Source organism: Ciconia boyciana, chromosome 8 (assembly GCF_034638445.1).
Source record: "Ciconia boyciana chromosome 8, ASM3463844v1, whole genome shotgun sequence".
Classification (NCBI taxonomy): domain Eukaryota; kingdom Metazoa; phylum Chordata; class Aves; order Ciconiiformes; family Ciconiidae; genus Ciconia; species Ciconia boyciana.
In genome coordinates, this window is record NC_132941.1 from 50,667,685 (window position 1) to 50,689,021 (window position 21,337).

The 21,337-nt window shown below is 55.7% G+C and overlaps 1 protein-coding gene across 1 annotated transcript; it reads right to left on the minus strand.

Annotated features, from left to right (window-relative positions):
- Positions 1-1,239: 1,239 nt before the first annotated feature.
- On the minus strand, positions 1,240-20,282 carry CNNM1 (cyclin and CBS domain divalent metal cation transport mediator 1). Its single transcript, XM_072871466.1, has 12 exons — positions 18,782-20,282; positions 8,621-8,764; positions 7,902-8,042; positions 7,455-7,624; positions 7,163-7,262; positions 6,965-7,012; positions 3,840-3,902; positions 2,663-2,826; positions 2,278-2,455; positions 1,811-1,924; positions 1,604-1,720; positions 1,240-1,319 (listed from the first exon to the last, which is right to left on the minus strand). Exons 1-12 carry the CDS (start codon positions 20,280-20,282, stop codon positions 1,240-1,242), a joined length of 2,820 nt encoding a protein of 939 aa, XP_072727567.1.
- Between the last annotated feature and the right edge of the window lie 1,055 nt (positions 20,283-21,337).

A 21,337-nucleotide genomic window follows, 5' to 3' on the forward strand; every position in this document is an offset into this window, starting at 1 on the left:
GCCTAGCGTGGTGAGAGAGGTTAGCACGTCTTTCCCTACATCCATTGACACAGACAGGGCATCGCTCAGGGAGAAATCACTTTTAATGTTAATATCCCTGTTGCGTTCAGCCTCTACAAAAGCTTCTGACTGGTCTGTACCAACCTGAAGGCTCGGCGCGAGCCTCCCTTGCACAGGCAGCCATGCACGGAGAGGAGGATGGTTCAATGCAGTCCAGGGAGGGGGGGCTGTGCTCGGTGGTGAGCTGGGCTCCCTGCCCTGTGCCTAGCAGGGGTTTGGGAGTGCCGGGCTGTGTCAATGGTCAGCGTGCGCAAGGCGCTGTAAGTGTGCATGTCGCTAGGCACGGCACAAACGTGTGCTGGGGCCCTGAGCTGCGTGTGGCACCCCCCAAATAGCACGTTCTCCTTATGGCGGAGACGACGTCTGTGCAGCACCCAGCACCGAGGGGCTCCAGGCCTCGCTGGGATGGGGATGGTAAATGATGTTAAGGGCAGGTCTGGGTTGGGCTGCCCCTCCCTGCTCTGCCCGCAGGGATGCCATGCCAGACACTTCTCCACCTTTCCTTTTTCCACCTCTTCCTTAAGAATGGATGCTACCAGGGAGCAGGTGGGCAAGGGCCCTTGGACTCCAGCTAGCTTGTCCAGGCCGCCTGGGTGGTTCAGCCCCGCTGGGGGCACATCCTTTCTCGCCTGGGGATGGGGCTCTGCACAAGTCCTGCAGGGAAGGGCAGCACGAGCGGGCAGGCAGGCGGGCAGGCAGCGAGCGAGTGCAGACCTGCTGCTGTTGAACATGAGCCTTGTGGCCAGAGACCCCCATGCTGCAGACCTGGAAGACACAATCACAGCCTGGTGCAGGTGGCCAGAGCTTGCCCTCCCTGACTTCCTGCTGCTCAAACCTGCAGCACCTTTCCTAGCTAGGCTCGGGGATATTGGTGCAGACATACACTTCTGGCTGTGAAAACACGAGTCAGGGTCTCACTCTGTCTCCGACATCCATTCCTGCCCCAAGGATGGTTGGACTCTGCTGCTGCATCCCTTGACCCTGCTCCAGCCCCCAGCGACATGTGTGCCTGCACGGGCTCCAAACCACATCAGTTGTCTTTGCTGCTTGAAACTTGATTTTACACTATTAAAATCGAGCAACCTCCCATTTGCTGGGGAAGGAGTATTGCACCGAGAGGCAGGTTCCTACCTCCAGTCTGCGTGGGCCTCCAGCACTGTGCTCCGGCCACGCTGCTGCTCAGGTGATTAACGGGGCGAGATTGGAGCTCTCCTCTGGCGTCTTCTCACCCTCCAGCGACGGCCGCTGCTTGCGCCCACCTGCAGCAGCAAGGGTGCCTAGGGCTGGGTGCTGGGGGCCAAGGGTGCTCAGGGCAGGGGTGCGTGGGTCGGGCCAGGACCAGGCAGCTGGCTCTGCCTGAGCTAGCCCTAGGTGCGGTTTTGCCTGCTGCTGGGGTACTGCCGGGGAACGGGGCTGCCCCCCTGCTCAATGTCGGCCCATGCAGGGCGTCCCCAGGACAGGGCTGGGGAGCAGCTGACCTGGGCAGCGGGGTGCTGGGGCAGAGCTCTCCCCTGGGTGCTCCCTCCCCGGGTCAGTCACTCACTGAGGGATCTCAGCAGCCTCCTGCCCAGCGTCTCCTCGGAGCTGCTTGGCGATGAGCTGGCCCCGGCCTCTCTGCCCAGGGACTCTGCCTCCAGGACGGTGCCGCAGCACTCAATGTCTGCAAAAGGGCAGTCTGGCTGCAGCGACCCAGGGCACCGCAGCCCCTTCTGTCCCCAGGGTCATGTGTGTGTCCCCCAGCCAGACTCACTCTGCCGCTTGCTGTTCTCCTCGTTGTCAGCCAGCTCCTCCTGGATGAAGGGGATGCCCTCCATGCGCAGGAACACCGACTCGCTGGGACTGCGCAGCCCCTCAGAGCAGCTGCCTGTGGGGACACAGGGCAGGCATGGCGGCAGGGCGGGCAGGCGCTGTGCCCTGGGGTAGGACACAGGGGGACGCCTGCTGCAGCAGCAGGTCCCAGTGCCAGGGACCCCCCCAGGTAGCACGAGGGCATGGGGAACGGGGATTCATGTGCTTGCACACTTGCACCTGTGTGCATGTGCAGGCACAGAGCAGTGTCGAGAGGTGTGTGCGTGCAAATGCCCACGTACCCCAGGCCATGTGCAACTGCATCTCAGTGGTGGCGTGCCCATCATGCCAGCGGGCCCCAGCACGGCCCCCCCAGGGGACATGCAGCATTTGCCCATGGCAGGGAAGGGATGCTGCTGGGTGACTCACACATGACACTGTTCCTCTCATTCAGGAGGGTGGTGGCATCTTCCTTGGGTGTCTGTGGGGTTCCCCGCATGGTCGAAGCCTTGGTTGAATCCCTGTCGAAGGCCTCCATGTCGGGGGACTGGGGTGAGCTGTCCATGCGGCTGGCCACCAGCGCGTTGTGGTACTGCTGCCGGGTGACCTGGGCACACAGACACGTGCCCAGCTCAGTGGGCACTGAGCCCCACCAGGACCTCCTGGGGACTTGGTGGCACCAAACCCTTGGGCAGCAGGAATGCAAGAGCCCCCCCACCCAGTGCCTGCTGGCACCCACCAGGCTCCTGGGGCACAGCAGGGCAAGAAGGTGCCTGGGCAGGGGTGGGACAGTCCCTGCCAGCCCAGCCGGTACCTTGACAAACTGCACATCGCAGAGGATGTGCACGGAGTAGTCGGGTGTGTAGATGTTGTTGCTGCTGCTGTGGAGCTGCGTGGTGCTGCCCCCGTAGTCGTTGTGCTCCCGGTTGGGGGACTCGGAGCGGTTGAGCCCACTGCACCGTGACGGTGACCTGTTCACTGCAGGAGGGGACGTAGAGAGAGGCACTCACTCACTCTCACCTGTGGTGCCGCTCGCATCCCCCGTGCCAGCACAGAGCTGGGGTGGACCGGTCACCTCCAGCAGCCATGCCCCACGCACACCGGGGCTGGCGGGGGCCCTATGGGGACCTGCGGTGGGGTCCTCCTTGGTGCACACTGGCGGCAGAGGCTCTGCGCCATGCCAGCCATGCACAAACCAAAGGGACCGGGCAGGCATCCGACCTGGCGCCAGCAGCAGAGGTTAGGGCTGCTGCCTGTCGCTTGCCTGTCACACCAACTGATAGCTCTCCTGCTAAAGCAGGCCTTCTGCACAGCATTTGGCACAAATTCTCCTGGTTGCAGCTGGCAGCCCATGGGGGTTTACTTAACCTGCCTCAAGGGCACACTCCTGTCCACCCTGACTCTGACAGAACAGGAGCAGAGGCTGCCACAGCAAGCTAGCCCATCACTCACGTTGACTGATGGCCTCTGACACGCGGTGTGATGAATTTTGTCTGGTCAGTGTTTTATTAGGGAACAAAGGCAGTTTGTTCCTTGCACAGGTGACGTCAACATCTTGCTGACTTTGCTCTACTGCTAAAATGCCCTTCTATTACCCGGATTGCCAGAAAGCAAGGGAAGCAGGGCAGCGTGCATGCAGGGCTGCAGGTAACCGTCGTCAGCAGCAGCAAGTAGCAAGAAAACCCAAGCACTGAGTGCAGGAAATTACAGAAGCTGCACACCAAAGAAAGCCCAAGCAGTCCATGGCTCCCCCTTGTCCCCATCCCATTCTTTCTGGGGTTTGTATCTTACTGGGGAGGCTGCGGCAGGGACCAGGCTGCTGTTCTCCATCTGCCACCCATGCTCCAACCAGTGAGGGGCTGCCTGGCGTGGGGTGCCGTGGGTGCTTCTCTCCTGGCACTGCCCAGCATGCAGGGTGCATGCCGATGCACAGGGAGCTGGAAAGAGCCTGGCACATGCGGAGGTCCCTGCCCAAAGCCATGCCCCGTTACCTGGAGAGCCAGCCAGGGAGTCCCCTCTGCTGAAGGCGAAGGTACGGGACACTGAGACAGGCACTGCAGAGAGAGGGAGGGGGAAGGAAGGAGGGGATGGGGGAAGGCGAGGGATGGAGGTGAGGGTGGGGGACAGACCAAGAAGAAGAATGAGAAAAAGAATTGTGTGCCAGCAGCCCTGGGCTGGGCTCCCACCACTGCCTCCAGCATCCCTTCCCACCCCTCTTACACCCTCCTGCTTCTGGTCTGGGGAGGTGCTTGCCAGTCCCAGCAACAAGGACATTGGCAGGGACACAGACTTGAATGCTGTAAATCAACAGGCTGCTCTGTGACGAGGTAAGCGGAGGTGAGGCTGGCGGGGACCAGCTCCTGCCAGGCCTGTCTGCACAGCCACACATCTCCCTAGAGCCACGGTATGGGCAGAAAGCATCCTCCTCCCGCCGGCTGAGTGCTGGCACCCTGCTCCAGCCCTTCGCCAGCCGCTGCCAGGAGAGGGGACTTTGTGGTCAGCTTGTGCCACCTGGGAGATGGGCTGAAGCTAAACCAAGTCACTGTGCTTGGCATCTGGGATGCTTCTGTGTGTGCAGGCAGGTGCCAGAGAGGCAATGTGCTCTGAACAGCCACTGCCTCCACACAGCCCTGCAGCTGCAGGCAGGGGCTGGCAGGAGCCCCTCAGCATGATGCAAAGCAAAGGCATTCGTGCTGGGCTGCCTGCAACTCCCCACAGGGCCCTGGGTCTCAACAGACTTGGGGCAATGCTGAGAAGAGCCACCCACCAGGAGCTGCTTCCTGTGGGAACTGCAAGAAGCCAAGACCCCGCGTCTGGGGCTGCCTGACCCATTGCCACAGAGAGGGCAAATCACCACCCATTCACTTTCCATGTTTTATTGGTTACAGCAGCAGTGACAATTTCAAGGGCAGGCATTTCCCCTCCCTGTGACTCGCTGCCTGCAGGGAGCTGCCCTGCTGCCCACCACGGCATCATCTCTGGGCCATGCCACAGGGATGCAGGACTCCGTGGGGGAGCATGGAGATACCAACACACAGCATGAGCGATGCATTCGTTAACGCCTCCCAGTGCCTCATCTTTGCTCTCACTGCTGGCAGCACCCACCTTGAAAGCAGCGGGAGACGTGAGCCCGCTGGCTGCCAGCCCTCTCCTCCAGCCACAGCCACGCTTCCCCAGCTGCCGGCCCTCCTGCCTGGGGCACGCTGCCCTCCCTGCAGCCACTGTGCCCACAGCATGGCTGCAATGCTCTAGGAACTGTCCGCTGCCTATATGATTAATGTTTTTAAATTTTTTTTTAAGGTAAAGCACCCAGGAAATTTGCCCTGCAGCCCCCTCCTTCTGATCTCCCTGCTCCTTTCCCAGTAATTCCTGTTCCTTGTCCTCCCCTGGATCAAAACCTCTGCAAATAAAACTCCAGGCAAAGGCACCAGCATGAAGCACTGCCCAGAACAACCTTGTCCAGCCGAGAGCAAAGGACGAGTTGATAACCACTAGCGCTCGCTCCCTGCTCTCACTGCCTGACCCTCCCGTAGTGGGGTTGGCCGTGCTGGGTCTCTGCCACCGCACCCCTGCCCCGGCCACCAATGCCAAGGATTGCCTGGAGATAAAAAGGTTGCATAACAGCGGTTAATTAATAACAAATTGTTAAATGCTCAAGGGTTAATGTCTGAATTCTCTGCTGTGACACGCTACTCACACTCATTTCTGCTGAGCTTTGCTTCAGGGAGGAAGGAGGACACCAGCCCAACAAGGGGAATACCCTGCGGCCTCTGCCTCCCACCCTGCCTCCTTGGCTGGCCAGGGGTGCGACACCGCACACGTCCCGCGGCAGGCAGGGGTGGCTGGATGGCAGAAAACATCTCGTGGCACAGCATCACATGTGAGCACGGGGAGCAAAGGAGCCCTGAGCGAGCTCCTGCCACGGCCCATGCCCTGCCTGCCCCATCACCTGTGGGCAGCACTCACTGCCTGAGTCCTGGTGGGGCACTGGGGACGGTCACTGAGGGCACAGGGGCATCGGGCCATACAGCAACATCCCGGGGGAAATTGGCCGCTTCATTGATTTCCTCTGTCCAAACTGATTGTGGACGCACGGGGGAGCAGGAATGCACACTAAGGAGTTAATCCAGCAGTCCACGAGCCAGCCTTCTGAATGGAAGCAAAGCAAGCAGCAAGAAATAGGTGAACCCTGGAGCTGCACGCAGACTGGGACCCACGGGAGTGACAGTCACCTGCCCGAGGGACTCCCCCTGTTCTTGCAATGACATCCCTCCTACACATCCCTAAAGGTTGAACTTAGTGGGTTCTTGTTTTGATTAGGCACCCAGAGCATCTGCAGCTTACCATCAGCACTGCAGATCCAGCTGCAACATCTGGGGTTTGGGATGAGGGATGTGCTGGACTGGGGGTGGGCAGCACCTCCACCTGCTCCCAAGCCACCAGGGATTAAACATTTGCAGGGGTGATCAGCAAAGAAGGGGGGGCTCACAGTCTCCCCTAATTAGAGCTCCCTTTGAAGTACTGCAAGCAGGGGATCTGCTTGTTAACCTATCAGCTCTGCAGGCAGGGAATTTACTGGGGCTGGGGTGTCTACTTTTAACTCGGCTAATTTCCCCCACCACCACATGCAAATGGCTCACAGGTAAATTGACCCATCTCTGCAATTCCCAAGCACCCCCATTCCCCCGGCGTGGGACCCACGTTCAGCTGATGCTCCGAGCCTTGGGAACGCAAACAGGTCCAGACCTAGGTGCACCACTAAGACCTGGATGCACCACACCAGAAGTCGCAGGGTTTACTGCTCCCATCCACGTGGGCACGCTGCCGCCCGTGGGCAGTGCCCCTTGCAGCGCCAGCCATGCGGGGATCCACCCGCAGGGATCCAGCGCGTGGCTGAAACCTCAAAGGGACCTCAAAGGGACCCCAAAGTCCCTCTGCGGGGACTTTGCTACATCAGCCTCTCAGCATGTTGTTTCTCCACTGAGCTTTTTGAAAGGGGGTGACCTTGGTGCAGAGCCCGAGCTGCTCTTTGCAGGGTGCAAACCCATCCCTCCTCCAGCTGGCTGGTGCTGTGGAGGAGAGGTTTTAGAGCCCCAGCCTGTTCCAAAATACTTACGTAGGAAGGAGGATCCAGCCAGGCTGCCCACTTTCCGCACATCGTTATCTGAAATGAGAGTTGGAGGTGTATGAATCGCAGAGGAAGGGCTCCTGCCTACCCCACGGCCAGCCCATTCTCCTGGCTACCAGCGAGCTTAGCCCCCATGGAGGCTGCCGAAGCAAAGGCTGGGCCGGAGGGAGCCCACAGAGCTCTTACCCGAGGAGACGACAGCCATGATGGCAGGGACACCATAGTAGGTGAATGCCCCATTTTCAAACCGCAGTCCTTCCTTGCCAACCTCCACCTCCACCTTCCCCTGAGAGGAGAAGGAAAACCTGCTCTGACAGGCACCCCGCACTCCTGGTCACCAACCCACCCAGAGCTGCAGAGAACCCCGCTGCCCTGTACAAAGAGATGGGCATCTCCGCTGGCAGAAGAAGCCCAGAGCAAGGCAGCGAGGAGAGACAGGCCACCCCCTGCCACCCTCCGCTCGCCTCTGCCCCGGCACCTGCAGAATGAGGACGAAGTAGTCAACGGGGCGGTTGCGCTGGTAGAGGTAATGCTCCACTGCCTTCTTGTTCTTTCGGTCGTACTTGAGCTCCTGGATGACGTTGGGGTGTTTCAGGAGCCGCAGCAGGATCTTCTCGGAAAGGTAGGGGGACTTGAAAGGCTCCACTTCTAGAGGAGAGGCAACACACACTCGCTCAGTGGGGCCAGGGCTGCCGGGAACCCCTCGTCCTCTGAGCTGCACGGCCTCAGCCTCAGTACCCCGCTGCACAGAGGGGAGCCAAACGCAGACCCATGATGGTGGAGCAGCAGGATGCCCAGGGTGGGGGTCCAGGGAGGTGGAAACTGTTCACTCAGGGGGGAGCCCGACCCAGGAACAGCTCAGGGATGCCTTGCAGGGCTGGCGCTGCTGCAGGGAGATGCAGGGCTTGCACAAGGGCAAGGGTACCTGTTGCCATGAACCGATGTGTAGCCAGGAGGAGCTGCGGGGAGATCTTCACCTTCATCTCACTGTCCGAGAGCCTGAAGATGGAGAAGTCCTGGGGCTTGCGTCCCCGGTGGGGCACCCGCTCCTTCTTCCGATTGTCCGCTGCAGGGCAGAGAGCAGAGCAGTCGCCTGCCTGCAGCAGCCACAAAGCCACTGCAGCTGCAGGGCCCCGTACCACATGCACATGTATGGAGAGAGGCACATCTTGCTGCACCCTATGGCCGGGCTGCTGCGGAGCAGCGGCTGGAGCAGCAGGGCGCACAAAACGTGCTGTGCGTCACAGCCTTGGGAGCAGCTCCCTGGGGAGGGAGCAGGGTGGTGAAACATGCTTCTTTCTCAGGAACAAGTCCTGGGTTGCCCTGGCTGGATGCATCACCCAGAGTTGGAAAGCAGCTTGGGAACCACCCATGGGCACTTCATGCCCAACGCACGTGTCCCTGCGTCAGGCCCTGCCCAGCCACAGGCTGCTGATGCTGGTGCTTCTCTATCTTGAGCGTTCAAGACTCTCTGACATCTGACCAGCATCTCTCCATCACTCTTGTCTTTCCCACCATGACTGTGAATTGCTCTGGGGAAGGACCACGATTTGCTCTGGCCTGTTTCCTACCCACATGTCTGTCTGTCTGTGCGGGCTCCCACCCTGGGTCCTGCAACCGCAGTAGCTGCTCTGGGACACTAACTGTACAGATCCGTCTCATCCAGGATTTCGGACTTGATGATCTCCTCAATGACATCCTCCAGGGTGACAATGCCCATCACCTCGTAGAATGGGTCTCCTTCCCCTTCGTTGTTCACCCGTTGTACGATGGCCAGGTGGGACTTTCCTGCAGGGGGAGAGCAGAGCGGCAGTGAGACCCCCACCCCTGGTGAGAGGGGTCCCCAGCACGGTGGGCTGGCAGGTGGACAGGACTCAGTGGGAGGCACAGATCACAGCCAAACCTCAGAAGCAGCCACTGTCGCCCAAACCCACCCCAACTGCACTAACCCAAGGACAAGGGCTGGACACACAGCCCAGCCTAACCGGGCTGCTACTCTCCGGGCTGATTTCTAGGTGTCACAGGACTCTGCCTGGCTCTTTTTTGGGGCCGCTTGCTTTCTTTACCCAGGCAATCTGCTGCGAGTCACTCCGTTTAGCTCTTTGTCAGCCTCCTGTGCAGGACTGAAGTGTACACTATACCAGCTGCTTCTTGCTTACCCTTGGCTGCATTGGCACAGGACAACTCTAATAGAGCAATGAGACAGCGTCCTCCAACACAGAAATGTGAGCATGTCCTTGGGCTCTACTGGTTTCCCTCATGCTCCTGGTGTTTTCTCATTCTGTTGTTAATTATCTTTCCTATCAAATTGCCAGGAACAGCTCTCCCACATCTTTCTATCCATCACTGTCTGGACCGATCCTAAAGCTTTTCTTAAAATACAGGCAAAGCCTCCAGCTCCTTGGAACAGCAGCTGGTTTTAATGCAGAAATGCGTATGTTTGTTTGCAGCTTTCAGCCCAGCTCCTGCAGAACTCTTGGGTGAACCATCTGGACGCAGAGGCTAAACACTTTTCAAGCCATCAGCTTGCACCTGAACATCTTCTTCAAACCCTGCCCCTGACAGCACCTCCTCTCTGTTACCTTAAACAAGCAGACTGGGACCAGGACCTTCTTTCAGCCGCAATGATGGTGACTCCTGCTCAGAAGTCGCAGTGTTTCTCAATCACCATCTCAGCTTCCTCACTTGTCCCGTTCTCAGGCTTCTTGTTTTCAGCATACTTGAAACATCGCTATTTGCTTTCACACGTCCAGCTCTCTGTAAGCTGTTTTGACTTGTTCAACTTCTCCCTTCCTTTATTGTCTGCTCTGATTTATGCTCCTGCTCAGCAGCTTGACCAGAACCCAACTTCCAAGCCACAAACAACTTCTGGGTTTCTAGCTCAGATGTGTTCTTGGACCTGCCAACGAACAGCACTGGTTTTCTTACTGGCCCTGTGGCTCCTACGCTGCTCAGCAGCACACACAGGTTCTGAACCTCTAGTTTTGCTTAAAACATTAAAAATGTCCTTCATCAGCACTACAGCAAACAACTTTCCATCTCTGTTTGCTCCGTTTCCCTGGTCTCCCTTTGCAATGCCTGCACAAACCCAACATGTACCGTGGGCACTGCAGGGACCTCCGGAAAGCTGCAAACACCTTATTTTCCTCATAGGCTTGGAGCTGAGGTCCTTGAACAGCAGTGGTCACCCAAAAGGGGGGCAGGTCCCTTCTGCTATGCAGCTGCCTCTGCATCTGCTTCTCCTGTAAAGCCTCCCCAACAAACCTGTCTGCTGCTCTGGGCGAGGGGATGTGAACAGTAATTACGCATAAAGATGGAATATGGGTGGGCTCGGGCCTGCTGCACAGCTCTCTCCTCGCCCGCTGGTGCCTTCTGGCTCATCCCCATGGAGGGACAGGGACAGGCGCATCCAGGGCAGCCTGGCAGCCCCACCAAACCCGACTTGCTGGGGACCATTCGACCTTCAAATAATCCTGCCCTGGATCTGAGGTGAGCAAATGATATTTCTCAGCCAAAGATCAGCACTATACATTTCTCACAGCAAAGCTTGGGCATTTTCCACAGAATAAATTCCCTTCTCCTCATACCAAGCTTTTATTGCAAGATTTCAGACAGCAGCTCAGTGCCTCCCACGCCTACAAAATTAGAAACAAGAACATAACATCGCAGCAAATAGCACTGAGATGCTCTTTAAAAAAACAAATCAATAGCCTTTGGGCATTGAAAATTCAGCATGTTCTTTGGACCGGGCCATTTCACACCTTTCATACACAGGTTTGTGCATCTTGTCTGTTCAGTGGGTAATAAAGCAACACGACTTGAGACTTAAAAAGAAAAAAGCAGTGGAGTTGGCCACAAGACAGCAGCAACAGCTATGTTTCATCTTAGCAAAGTCCAACTTTCGAAAATGTCTCCTTTGCCAAACCTCGCTCCCAAACACTGGGGCCATCTGGTCTCCTATGAGTCCTCGGGTGAGCGAGGGGAGGGGAAAAGTTATTTCTTTTGGCAGAAAGCTTGTTGTTAATGACATTTACATGCAACCCAAAACCACCAAGCCCTTAGAAAAAGCTTAGGTGCTACTTAAAGGCAGTCAGAGAGTAATGGAGGCAATTCTTTTTTTGGCCAAACACCTACATTGACACTGTAATTTACTCTAGAGCAGCGTCAGAGAAATGTGATTCCAGCTCCATGTTCACATAGTGGCAAATGAGATTATTTAGAAATAACCCAGCACCATTAGCCTGGGAGGAGACCCACGGTTTCACTGTGCTGGGGGCAGAGCCAGGAGAGCTGTTAGAGTGCTCAAGAGTTCTTTATTTTCACAGAAAATAAACACTTGTAGCCACACTATAAACCCCCAGGTTTAGGTTTCCAGGCTAACACCCGCATTAGAGATGGAGCAGGTACCCAGCGATGGAAAATTGTTGCAATTCATGTGGTTGCTCCTGGCCCACACTGAGTGAGCTGATCCTAGCCTCTACTCGGCCAGTCACATGGGCCAGATACCCATATGACAAAACCACCCCAAAACCTGCTCCCACCCTTCACAGAGCAGAGCTCGTGCAAATGACTGCTGCTCCCAGCTGGCCCCCACTGGGGAAGGGCTGACTTGCCCTGATCTCCCACCTGAGGGACATGAGATCGTTTATAAAGTCCTGTCCCCCAACCCAGATGGGTCCTGTGTCTCCTCCCATCACTTTTTTAACAGACCATATAAATTTGGCAGCAGGGGTGGTGGGGGTTTGTAGGTGCCCTGGCTGTGGCTTGCTCCCCTATGGGCTAGGGATGATGCCAGGCCCAGCAACATCCCCCTGTTTGCTGCTCACCTGCACAGAGAAAAAGCAGTGGCTCTTGGAGCAGGGATGAGGGTAGAAGTTGGGCAATTTTATGAGGTGGAAGTAACGTCCAAGGGAAGGTGGCACAGGGACAGACCTGGGGATGTCAGAGCGGTCTCATTCTCTTCTGCAGCTGTTACCCTGCAGGTCTGCCTCAGTGGGAGTACAATAGAGGGAGATAAATCATTTAAACAAAATCCCAATCTTGATCTAAACCAGCTTTAAGATCTGTAAAACTGATTCCAAAACCCATGCTATTGTAACCGTTGCTTGATAGCTCAAATGAAATGATTTATAAGGGTGAGCTGCTTCCCTACTAGCAAGCTGTCACATGTGAATTTTACAGGGCTATCACTGATGCAGGAAAGCACAGTGAAACACTTGAGAATCAAAGCCTTGGTTTGGCAAATGCTAGAACAAATGGGCAATTAACTTTACTTGTGCGAATAGCTTCACTGGCCTCTGCAGGACTGCTCTCGCACAGGAAGTCTATAGGTGATTAAGTGTCTGCTCAGCATGGGATACAACTGTACTAAATTCTTTATGAGCTACATGAAATCTGCTCTTTTCAAACAACGGCTTCAGTGGAAAGTTAATGCCTCAAAATGCTAAATTACAGAGCTAATATAAACAACTGAAAGCTTCCGGATGAAGCAAGCATCTGAACAGATATTGAAAGCTTTTATTCCCATTTTTAGGAGCCTTGTTTTTCATAGGTACCTAAATGACCTTGGGCTCATAGATCCACCTCAAAGCGTCCTCCCCAGTGGGAGAACAGGGTCTGAACACATGGAAATGCCTTTGCTTGTGGGAAAGAAAGTGCTGTTGGCTGCAAATATAGCCCAGACTATTTCCTTATCATTTTTTTATGTAGGTGCTCTGCCAGAGGAATGTTAAAGATGTTTTAGCCTTGTCTCTCGTTCCATGGGATGAGCATTCTAAGCATGAAATTTATTTTCATGAATTTTATGGTAAGATCTAAAGCTGTTACTAGGAGATCAAAGGTATAGGCACAAGCCATGAAGCATTTACAGCTACAAAATGGAAGGGGAAAAAAAAAAAAAAAGAGTAATTGGTAAATAAGGTTGATTTGTGAAACAACCATGATGTAATTGAAATCTGTTTTCTGTGTGCTTCTCACCAGAGCTCTTCTCTGGGCCAGGGGCTGCCAGCATCTCCGTGCCCCCTTGCAGACCTGCATCTGAAGTAAGTGGGGACCCTGATTTGAACTTCTTGAACGGGAAGCATGTGTCTGAGTGTGCTCTTGTGTTACCACGATTCTGCACCAAGGGTGAAACCACATGTCCGAGGAGCTGCACCTAGAGGCAATGCACATCTACACCTAAACAGGGGGGAAATAACCAGAAGGGCTGCGGGGGCACCCAGCTCTATAGGGAATCAGAGCCATGTGAAGGGAAAAACTGTAAATCCTAATCTAATCCAGACCTTCCTCAGAGATGAGAACTTCATCTGCTTACATCTGTCTCTAGCAGACCACAAAAGCCTTTCTCATACTGTGCTCTGGTGCTTTTCCTAATCCTAAGGAAAACTGGAAAAAAGATGGAATATTTGGAATAGCTGATGTATTACCATTGACAAAACAGATCAGGAGGGTAAAGGGGAGATTACAGGGGACACAGAGTCTCACCTTCCATCTGCTGTACAACAGGGTTCTGACCTCCTGGGTATGACCCTGCCTGTCCACAAATGGTGGGGTCCCCTTGCATGTTACTTGGGGCCTAAGGGAGCCTACAAGGATGCTGAGACTTTCTGAAGCTAAAAAACTTCTAAAGAGCTGATGCAAAACTGTTTTCATTGGTGTCTGTAGCATAGGCCACTTTATTCTTTCCCACAGCTCAGTTTGAAGGTGCCTTTGACAGCTCCCAAGAAGGAGATGGCCAGCTGGGTGCCCTCTCCCCCAAGGACACGGCTCCCCTCTTGCTTTGCTGAACACCTCCCTGGAGCAGGCCTGCTCCTGGGCTTGCTGGGGCAGGGTAAAGCAGCCGAGGGTTCACGCAGTAAGATTTAGCACAGTTTTGGGGGGAAAGCAAAGTAATGTTTCAGGCAGAGTTGCAGCATGAGTCACTGAAACCATCTTTAGTGTATCAGCACTTCACCCACTCTCAGCCTAGCAATTGCCCTTCAGGGCACATGTACGGGATAGTTCCTGGGTAACAACTGGCTCCTTAGTCCATACAATTGGCTAGGGAGGTCATTGCTTCAGCCCATCAAGGTGTCCAAGATAGTGGCTATCATGCTTGCAGAAATCTCTTGAAGGCTGATTTAAATGTCAAGCCATGCTTTGTGCTTTCTATGACTGCAGGCTCAGAAGAAGGACAGTAAGAAAAGCAGCTGAAATGGTACTGACCCCGGTTCCTGGCAAGTGTAAGCACCTTCTCCAGCTACATTCAATCTGTAGAAGTCTAATAGAGGCTGGGGAGTATTTTGAAAAGCAAAGACAGACACTAGGGCAGAGCTGTCTCTGCAGAACAGGCTGTTTTCCCTGCTGAGCCAGGAAGTTTGTTTTTGGAGAATTTACTTTTAGTAACTCTTAAAAGATGCCAAACCACAGAAGGCTAATTTGAGTTGCACCTCAGCCTCTGCCCTGCTGCAGGAAAATGAACATAAGAGCAAATTTCTACTGTTCCTCTGACAGAGGAAAATTACTTGCTGCAAGGTGTCACTGCTGTATATAGACTCCCCCAGGAAATTAGTCAACAAAATCCATAAATGACTGAGGAATGGGCTAAGACTATGACTTCCCAAAGGCACTACAGAACAAGGAGGTGGACCTCACAGAAGAGCTCCCCATGAGGAGTTATATCACAGGACTGAAGCTGCAACATGCACTGCTTTGGTTATCTTCTAGGGATGGAGGAGAAACAGACTGCATCACCCACAGCATTTCACACTGAATGAATGCATAAACCTTTCCTCCTAGCTCCATATTCCCAAGGTGAAGTTTATCCTACTGGGACCTCATCTGCCTCTCTACATTGCTTTAGCTTGCTAAATATGGTGCAGTTATTTCTCTGGTGTATTAAGTATTTCCTCCTGAGAGCCTAGAATAAAGCGAGGTACTCTGAGATGTACCCATACAAATTGCCAAGAAATTGTCTCCAAATTTTTTCAGTCCTTCAGTAGTTTCAGCTTCTTTCAGGCTGCAGGTGGCAAAGTTACTGTACTGGTACATATCCTCTTATTTCTACAGAAGAGGGGACACATTTTGTGTAGTGTCCTCCACTTAGCACTTCTACATAAATGCTGCACAACCATGCATGCCTTCTATAATGACCCTGTCTACCTTGCCTGAAAAGATGGCAAATTCGGTGTCCAGGCCTCATTATTTCTGAGTTCATTCCACTGAGTTTTGATGAGAAGATAAAGTCAAAACTATCTTCCAGCACAAATATTTCCTTCCTTCAGCTGGACCTGTCTCATGCTGCTGTAACACTGTTTTTCAATCCAGTTTTAGCAGCCACTCTCCTCTTTTGGGCTGTGGGTTGAAGTCCAAGCTATCTTCCCGCAGGCCAGCCCCCCTGCCTTTGCTGCTGTTTGCAGCCTTCTCTGGGTTTTTCCCAGTTCCCATTAGCGCCTGCAATTTAACCACCTTTCTCCAGGAACTGGTGCCAAAAGAGACATTGAACGATGCCAGCAGCAGCAGGCTTGTGAAGAGCAGATATGAAGGGTTTACCAGTTCTGCCGTGATGGGGCAGGGGCCAGGTTGGGTCAACCAGGAGCTCACAGCTGCTCTTGAGTGCTGTAACCACTCCGGGCCATTAGCTCCATAGGTGCTACTGAAGTGTATGCGATTATTTTCATACAGTGTAAATGTTTTGGCAAGCTGATGCTACAGAAGTGCCCTTCCCTGGGTCCATGGAAGGGTAATCCCATCTACACAGGGTCCTGCTGCGGGAGAGGGGATTTGTGACTCATGTCTGGATTAAATTTAAGGCAAAGATCAATGTATCTTAATGGAACTGATCTCAAACAAGGTTAGGTGTGAGCACACCTAGAAACCAATGAAGGAAAACTTCCCTTCAAACCCTGCTATACAAGACCAGAGAGGGGGAAAAAAATCTGATAATCTTCATAGCTAGGACAGCACAACGAGAGAAAAGAAATGCATCAGGTAAACAAGGGTAATACAGTGTGATTCCAGTGAGTAGGAGGAGAGATGGAAAAGGGAAAGTGTTGCCGGAGGTGTGAGCAAGAGTCCCGAAGTGCCGTATTTAATAATCCTCTGGCATTTTCAGTAAGAAAGAACAAATGTTTGTGTACTAAGGCAAGGAGCTCTGGCAGTGAAATTGTGTTACTTATACATTATGCAGAAAAATGACATTATGAGTATAGTGGATGTGGCAGAACATTAATCATTAGTGAAACAGATCCGAAGTGTATATTGCTATCCAGGAAAGAAAGCTATAGAATGTGATGGGTATTTTGTATAAACACTGTAATACCCAAAAGAAATAAAGGATAAAAAGCCTAGTTGAGTTAATCATGGGAGAAGGAAAAGAAAGCTCGCAAGGTCACTCGAGGACCTGGAGGTGGTTATCAATGCCTATCCTTACCAGAGACTTTAATTTCCTAGAAAGAGCCCGGGCCTTATCAGTGGGAGCATTTGCTGTCCTGCAGGCACCTTGGATGTGTGAAGTGATGAATGCCTTCATTAAGCGCTTGCCGAACTGACAAGCAATCAGCCTACTCTCTAATTAGTGGAGGTGTCACAGAAGACTCAGCCATGGAAAGCAACCTTGATTGGATCAGACACGATACTTCCCCATAATTCAAATGGACACAGAAAAGGAGACAGTGATGAAGATTCTTAATTACAAACAGGAAATCTTTATTTTAGAAATTAAATAGGAGGCAGCTGGGAGCGAACGTCTGTCTCGGTGCCGGAGCTGGCATGGGAACCTGTATTTGGAACTGGGAAGAGAGAGTTTAGGAGGGGTTCAGGGCTGGGCTGGGGGGTGGCTATCTACAAGTGCTGGGGGTGACCAAATGCCTAAAAATAGGGGAAAGATGAATTGGAAGAGAACAGCAACACCTGGGGAGAAGAATATTTGGGGGAAGAGCTGGAATTCCTAAACAGCATGCTGAGTTAGATACTAAGACCAAAAGCAAGGCTTTTCAGCCATGTAATTTAGAAAACGCAAGAAGAAATAAGGTGGGAACAGAAATAAGTTTTAGGGAGAGCTCTACGTAGGGGCTGTAGCAAAATGCCCCAGAAGGCCATGATGGCAAACATGTCAGGGAGGAAGAGCCTGAAGCAAAATGCCAAGAGTTTAATGGAGCAAAGCTGAAGAAGGATGGATAATCTTCATCTGAGATGAGGACTAGCACGTGAAAATGTAGGGCAGGTAGCAAGGCGTGTTAACGCACCTGTCAGCTCAGGGAGCAACACACACAAAACATCTCTGTTTAAGCAGGGCAGAGAGGATGGCAAGCAAAAGGCAGTGAGCTAAGCAACCACAAGTCCATTTCTATAGGTCTATTGATCCATAGGGTACCAGGCTGTAGAACAAATTTGGAGGGCGAAGTAGTTGAATACATCAAAGTAAATCAGATAAAGTGCAGGGGAAGCTGACCAAGGGGGACTGTGCCAAAGTCATCTGACATCTTTGGTAACACTGAACTCTCTAGACAAGGGAGAGGTAGCAGAGACCTCAGGTGAACTTCGGTAATGTTGTAGTATCATGCGGCAAGCCACAGTTAAGAAGGAACTGAGAAGCACATAAGGAATTAGGAAGAGGAGAAACAACTGGTTATGTCAGAAGAGGCACGGGGGGCAGGGGGAACTACTGCAGCTCATCAAGGTTGAACCGAGAGCGCAATTTTAATGCTTTTGCTAACAGTCTCGGTATAAAAACCAGGAATTTGCCAATTTGCACCATTAGGAGTCTCCAGTCGTGCTACGGGGCAGAGAGGATAGGTGTTGCGTGCCACACACAACTCCTCTCCCTGTGATGCCGGGAGGCAGTGGGGACACAGTTGTGCATCTCCAGAGAGGATGCTGACCTGCATGTATCTGATGATCACTTTCCTGGCGCACAAGAAACATCCTATCCTCCCCCCCCCCAGCTCTAAAATCGAGCATGGAGATGACTCACAAAGAGGCTTTCTCTGTATCTGGGATGGACCAGGTTGTCCTTTCTCACATGATCAGCTCTGCTTGCGGCAGAGCAGCCCCAGGCAGCCCGGGAGCCAAGTGCTGTCCTCCCACATTACATAATGCAGGATGTCACGGCTGCAGCCATTTCTTAAAGACTCACTCACCACGGTGTGATGTACCGAGTAACGTGCAGCAAAACACAATTCCCAGTGGGGGGAAAAAAACACATGCTGTGTGTATTCTCAAGGTATTGTTAATGAAATACAGCTCTCAGCATCTCTGGGGCTGCTGGCAGCTGCTGCATTATGAATACTGTCACAGCTGCAAAAAAAAGTACAGCTCTTTCTAAGGGTTTAGGCTTTTCTTCTTCCTTTAAACCACTTGCATAGAAACACTTTCTAGACCTCCTTCTCACTGCTAAGCTGAAAATGCGAGAGCTAAGTCACAAGATGCAATCTCCTGCCATAAACTCCTCCGCACAGAACAGAGCGGCGAACTCTACCTTGCCTGGGCAGGGGTGCGAGGCAGGCACCATGCCCATGCTGCCAGCCCCCTGCAGAGACATCAGCCCTGGGGGACAGGCTCACCCGCTGAGCCAGCAATCTCTGAGGCCGAAGGCTCTTACAGTCTCCGTAACACCGCAGGCATGACCAGCATCGCAGGCCCTCGATCCACCAGGTGACACCAGGGTCACCGCCACACCAGCGCGTGCAGGGCCCAACTCCCCCCAGCATCCCCAGTACCTGCTGGGTCCTGCCAGGAGGCCATGCGGGGTGGGCCGCGGGGGCTGCTGACCTGAGAATCATTGGGGGTGCAGGGGGAGCCCGGGGGGTGGCGGCCCGGCGGCCTCACCCTTCTTGAACTCCTCAAGCAGCGTGTCGAGGCGGGTGTCGTTGAAGACGCAGTGGAGCGGGCGGCGGTAGAAGCGGGTGACAGTCTGCAGGGGGGTGCAGTCATCGGGGTCGACGAAGGCCAGGTCCTTGACGAAGAGCAGGTCGACAATGTTGTCGCGCCGGTCGCCCTCGTAGACGGGGATGCGGGTGTAGCCGGAGCGGAGGATCTCGGAGACGGTGGCGAAGTCCAGCACGGCATCGGCACGGAGCATGAAGCAGTCGGCCAGCGGCGTCAGCACGTCCTCCACCACCTTGGTGCGCAGCTCCAGCGCGCCCTGCACCATGGCCAACTCCTCCCGCACCAGGTCGCCGTGGGGGCCGGCGGCACGCAGCGTCTCCAGCAGCCGCTCCCTCGTGGAGAAGACGCTGAGCTCCTGCCGCAGCGCCCAGTCCAGCAGCCGGCTGAGCGGGTAGCAGAGGGGGAAGGCGGCCAGCATCAGCAGCCGGGTGAGGCACAGGGTGCGGGAGGCGATGGCCAGCCCGTGCCGCGAGCAGACGGAGTAGGGCAGCACCTCGCCGCCCAGGAAGACGGCGGCGGCGCACAGCAGCACCGGCAGCCAGGGCGCTCCCCGCGGCCCGCCGGCCGCCGCCCCGCCGGGCAGCGAGGCGCAGAGCCAGCCGGCCAGCGCCGCGTTGGCCCCCGCCTGCCCCAGCAGCAGCGTGCACAGCAGGTAGGTGCCGCCGCCGCCGCGCACCGCCTGCACCCGCCGCGCCTGCTCCCGCTCGGCGGCCGAGCCGCTGTTGCGCAGGACGCGGAGCTCCAGCGGGTCCAGCGAGAGCAGCGAGAGGCGCAGCCCGCTGAACAGCGCCGACAGCCCCAGCAGCAGCAGGGCGCCCAGCGCCCGCAGCCAGCCCGCCTCGGGCAGCGGCAGCAGCCAGGCGCCCAGCGCCGGGGCGGCCGGCCGGACCCGCAGCAGGAAGCCGCCCGCCGCCCCGTGGTGCGCCCAGGCCCGCCCGTCCCAGGCGCAGAGCGAGAAGAGCCGCCCGCCCGGCGCCGCCGCCGCCTCGCCCTTGCGCGGCTCCCGCACCCGCACCTCGGCCAGCGCCGAGCCCGCCGCACCGCCCGAGCGCAGCGGCCCCACCACCTCCACGTCCGAGGCCCAGGCGCTGCGCTCCCGGCACCGCTCCGCCGGGCCCCGCGCCGCCTTGCCCCCCGCCGCCGCCGCCTCCTCGATGAAGACCAGCCGCGGCTCCCGCTCCCCCGCCGGCCCGCGGCTCCCGTTGCCCTCGGGCGGTGGCTGGAAGTAGAGGCGCAGGAGGAAGCGGCTCCCCTCCGCCGCCTGCACCGCGCCGCCCTCCAGGGACACCCGGCCCGGCGCCGTGTCCTCGGGCCGCAGCCCCAGCAGCCAGGCGGCCCCGGCCGGCGGCCGCGGCGACAGCGAGAAGAAGAGCAGCAGCACGGCGCCCCGGCTCCGGCCCCAGCCGCCGCCGCCGCGCCCCGGGCCCGCCGCCGCCGCCATGCCGCTGCGCCGGCACCGCAGCGCCCGCCCGCCGCACCGGGACTGCAGCGGGGAGCCGGCGCGGCGCGGCGCGGCGGCACACGTGGGCCGGGGGGCGGGCAGCCGCCGCGCCACGTGCGACCGGGAGCCGGCCCGCCGCGCCCCTGCGGGAGGGGCCGGCGGAGCGGGGCTGCCGGGGCGCCCACGCGGGGGACGGGGGGGGTTCGCCTTCCACCCCCGCACGGCCCACGCGGGGGACGGGGGGGTTCGCCTTCCACCCCCGCACGGCCCACGCGGGACCATCCCCACGGCGGGCGGCACTGCGCCCTCTCCCCGCACCTGCTGCGACGCTGGCGGGGCTGCCCGGGAGCGCATCCCCGGGGAGCTAGAGAGGGCTGCGGGCCCCGAGCAGCGAGCCCTGCCCCCGCCACCGCACTCGCTCCCGCTTTCCTGCCGGGTGCGCTGCGAGGGCCGGTGTGCGTTGCTTGCGGGGGGCCGTGCGGGGGGCCGCGCCTCCCCGTGCGCTGTGCAGTCGAGGTTTGCTGAAGGGCTGCTACCGGCAGTCTCTAGAGCTGGGATTTGCCGGCAGCCTCCCTCTGTTATCTGCCGAGGCCCAACGCTTAGCTTTTCAGTTCAAATTCATCTCCCTTCTTCCCGTGGGAGTGATTTTTTAATTATTTTTTTTTAATGGGGGGGCGGATAGTCATTAGTTTGCAGTCTTGCTAGGAAACAAATGTACCACGCTGTAACTAACATTTATTCTTGTGTCGAGACCTGATGGAGAATGTGATATGCAAACGGCGTTTATCAGCTTCAGAAGTATGTGCTGAAGAAGGCACTTAAGGACTGTTGAAACCTTTGGGTTTTCCCTGGACCAACATCCAGGACAGCCTTGAAACGGAGGCAGGGGAACTGGAAAAGAGTCACTTGCTTACAGCTATAACAGGCTCACTAATGGCAAAGCAGGAAGCTAGGCAGAAAATGTCATGGAGGAAAAGGAAGTGCTCCAAAAATTCTGATTATTCACTCATTATTGTACCTATGAAAATGGGCCACTTTCTGTGTCAGTATGGCAG

Excerpts from the sequence above, each read along its gene's own strand:
- CNNM1 (XM_072871466.1), bottom strand. The coding sequence starts at position 20,282 with ATGGCGGCGGCGGCGGGCCCGGGGCGCGGCGGCGGCGGCTGGGGCCGG. Across the intron at positions 7,625-7,901 it reads ACATCGGTTCATGGCAACAG|AAGTGGAGCCTTTCAAGTCC; the intron begins GTACCCTTGCCC and ends CCTCTCCTCTAG. Across the intron at positions 1,721-1,810 it reads GGAGAACAGCAAGCGGCAGA|ACATTGAGTGCTGCGGCACC; the intron begins GTGAGTCTGGCT and ends GCCCTTTTGCAG.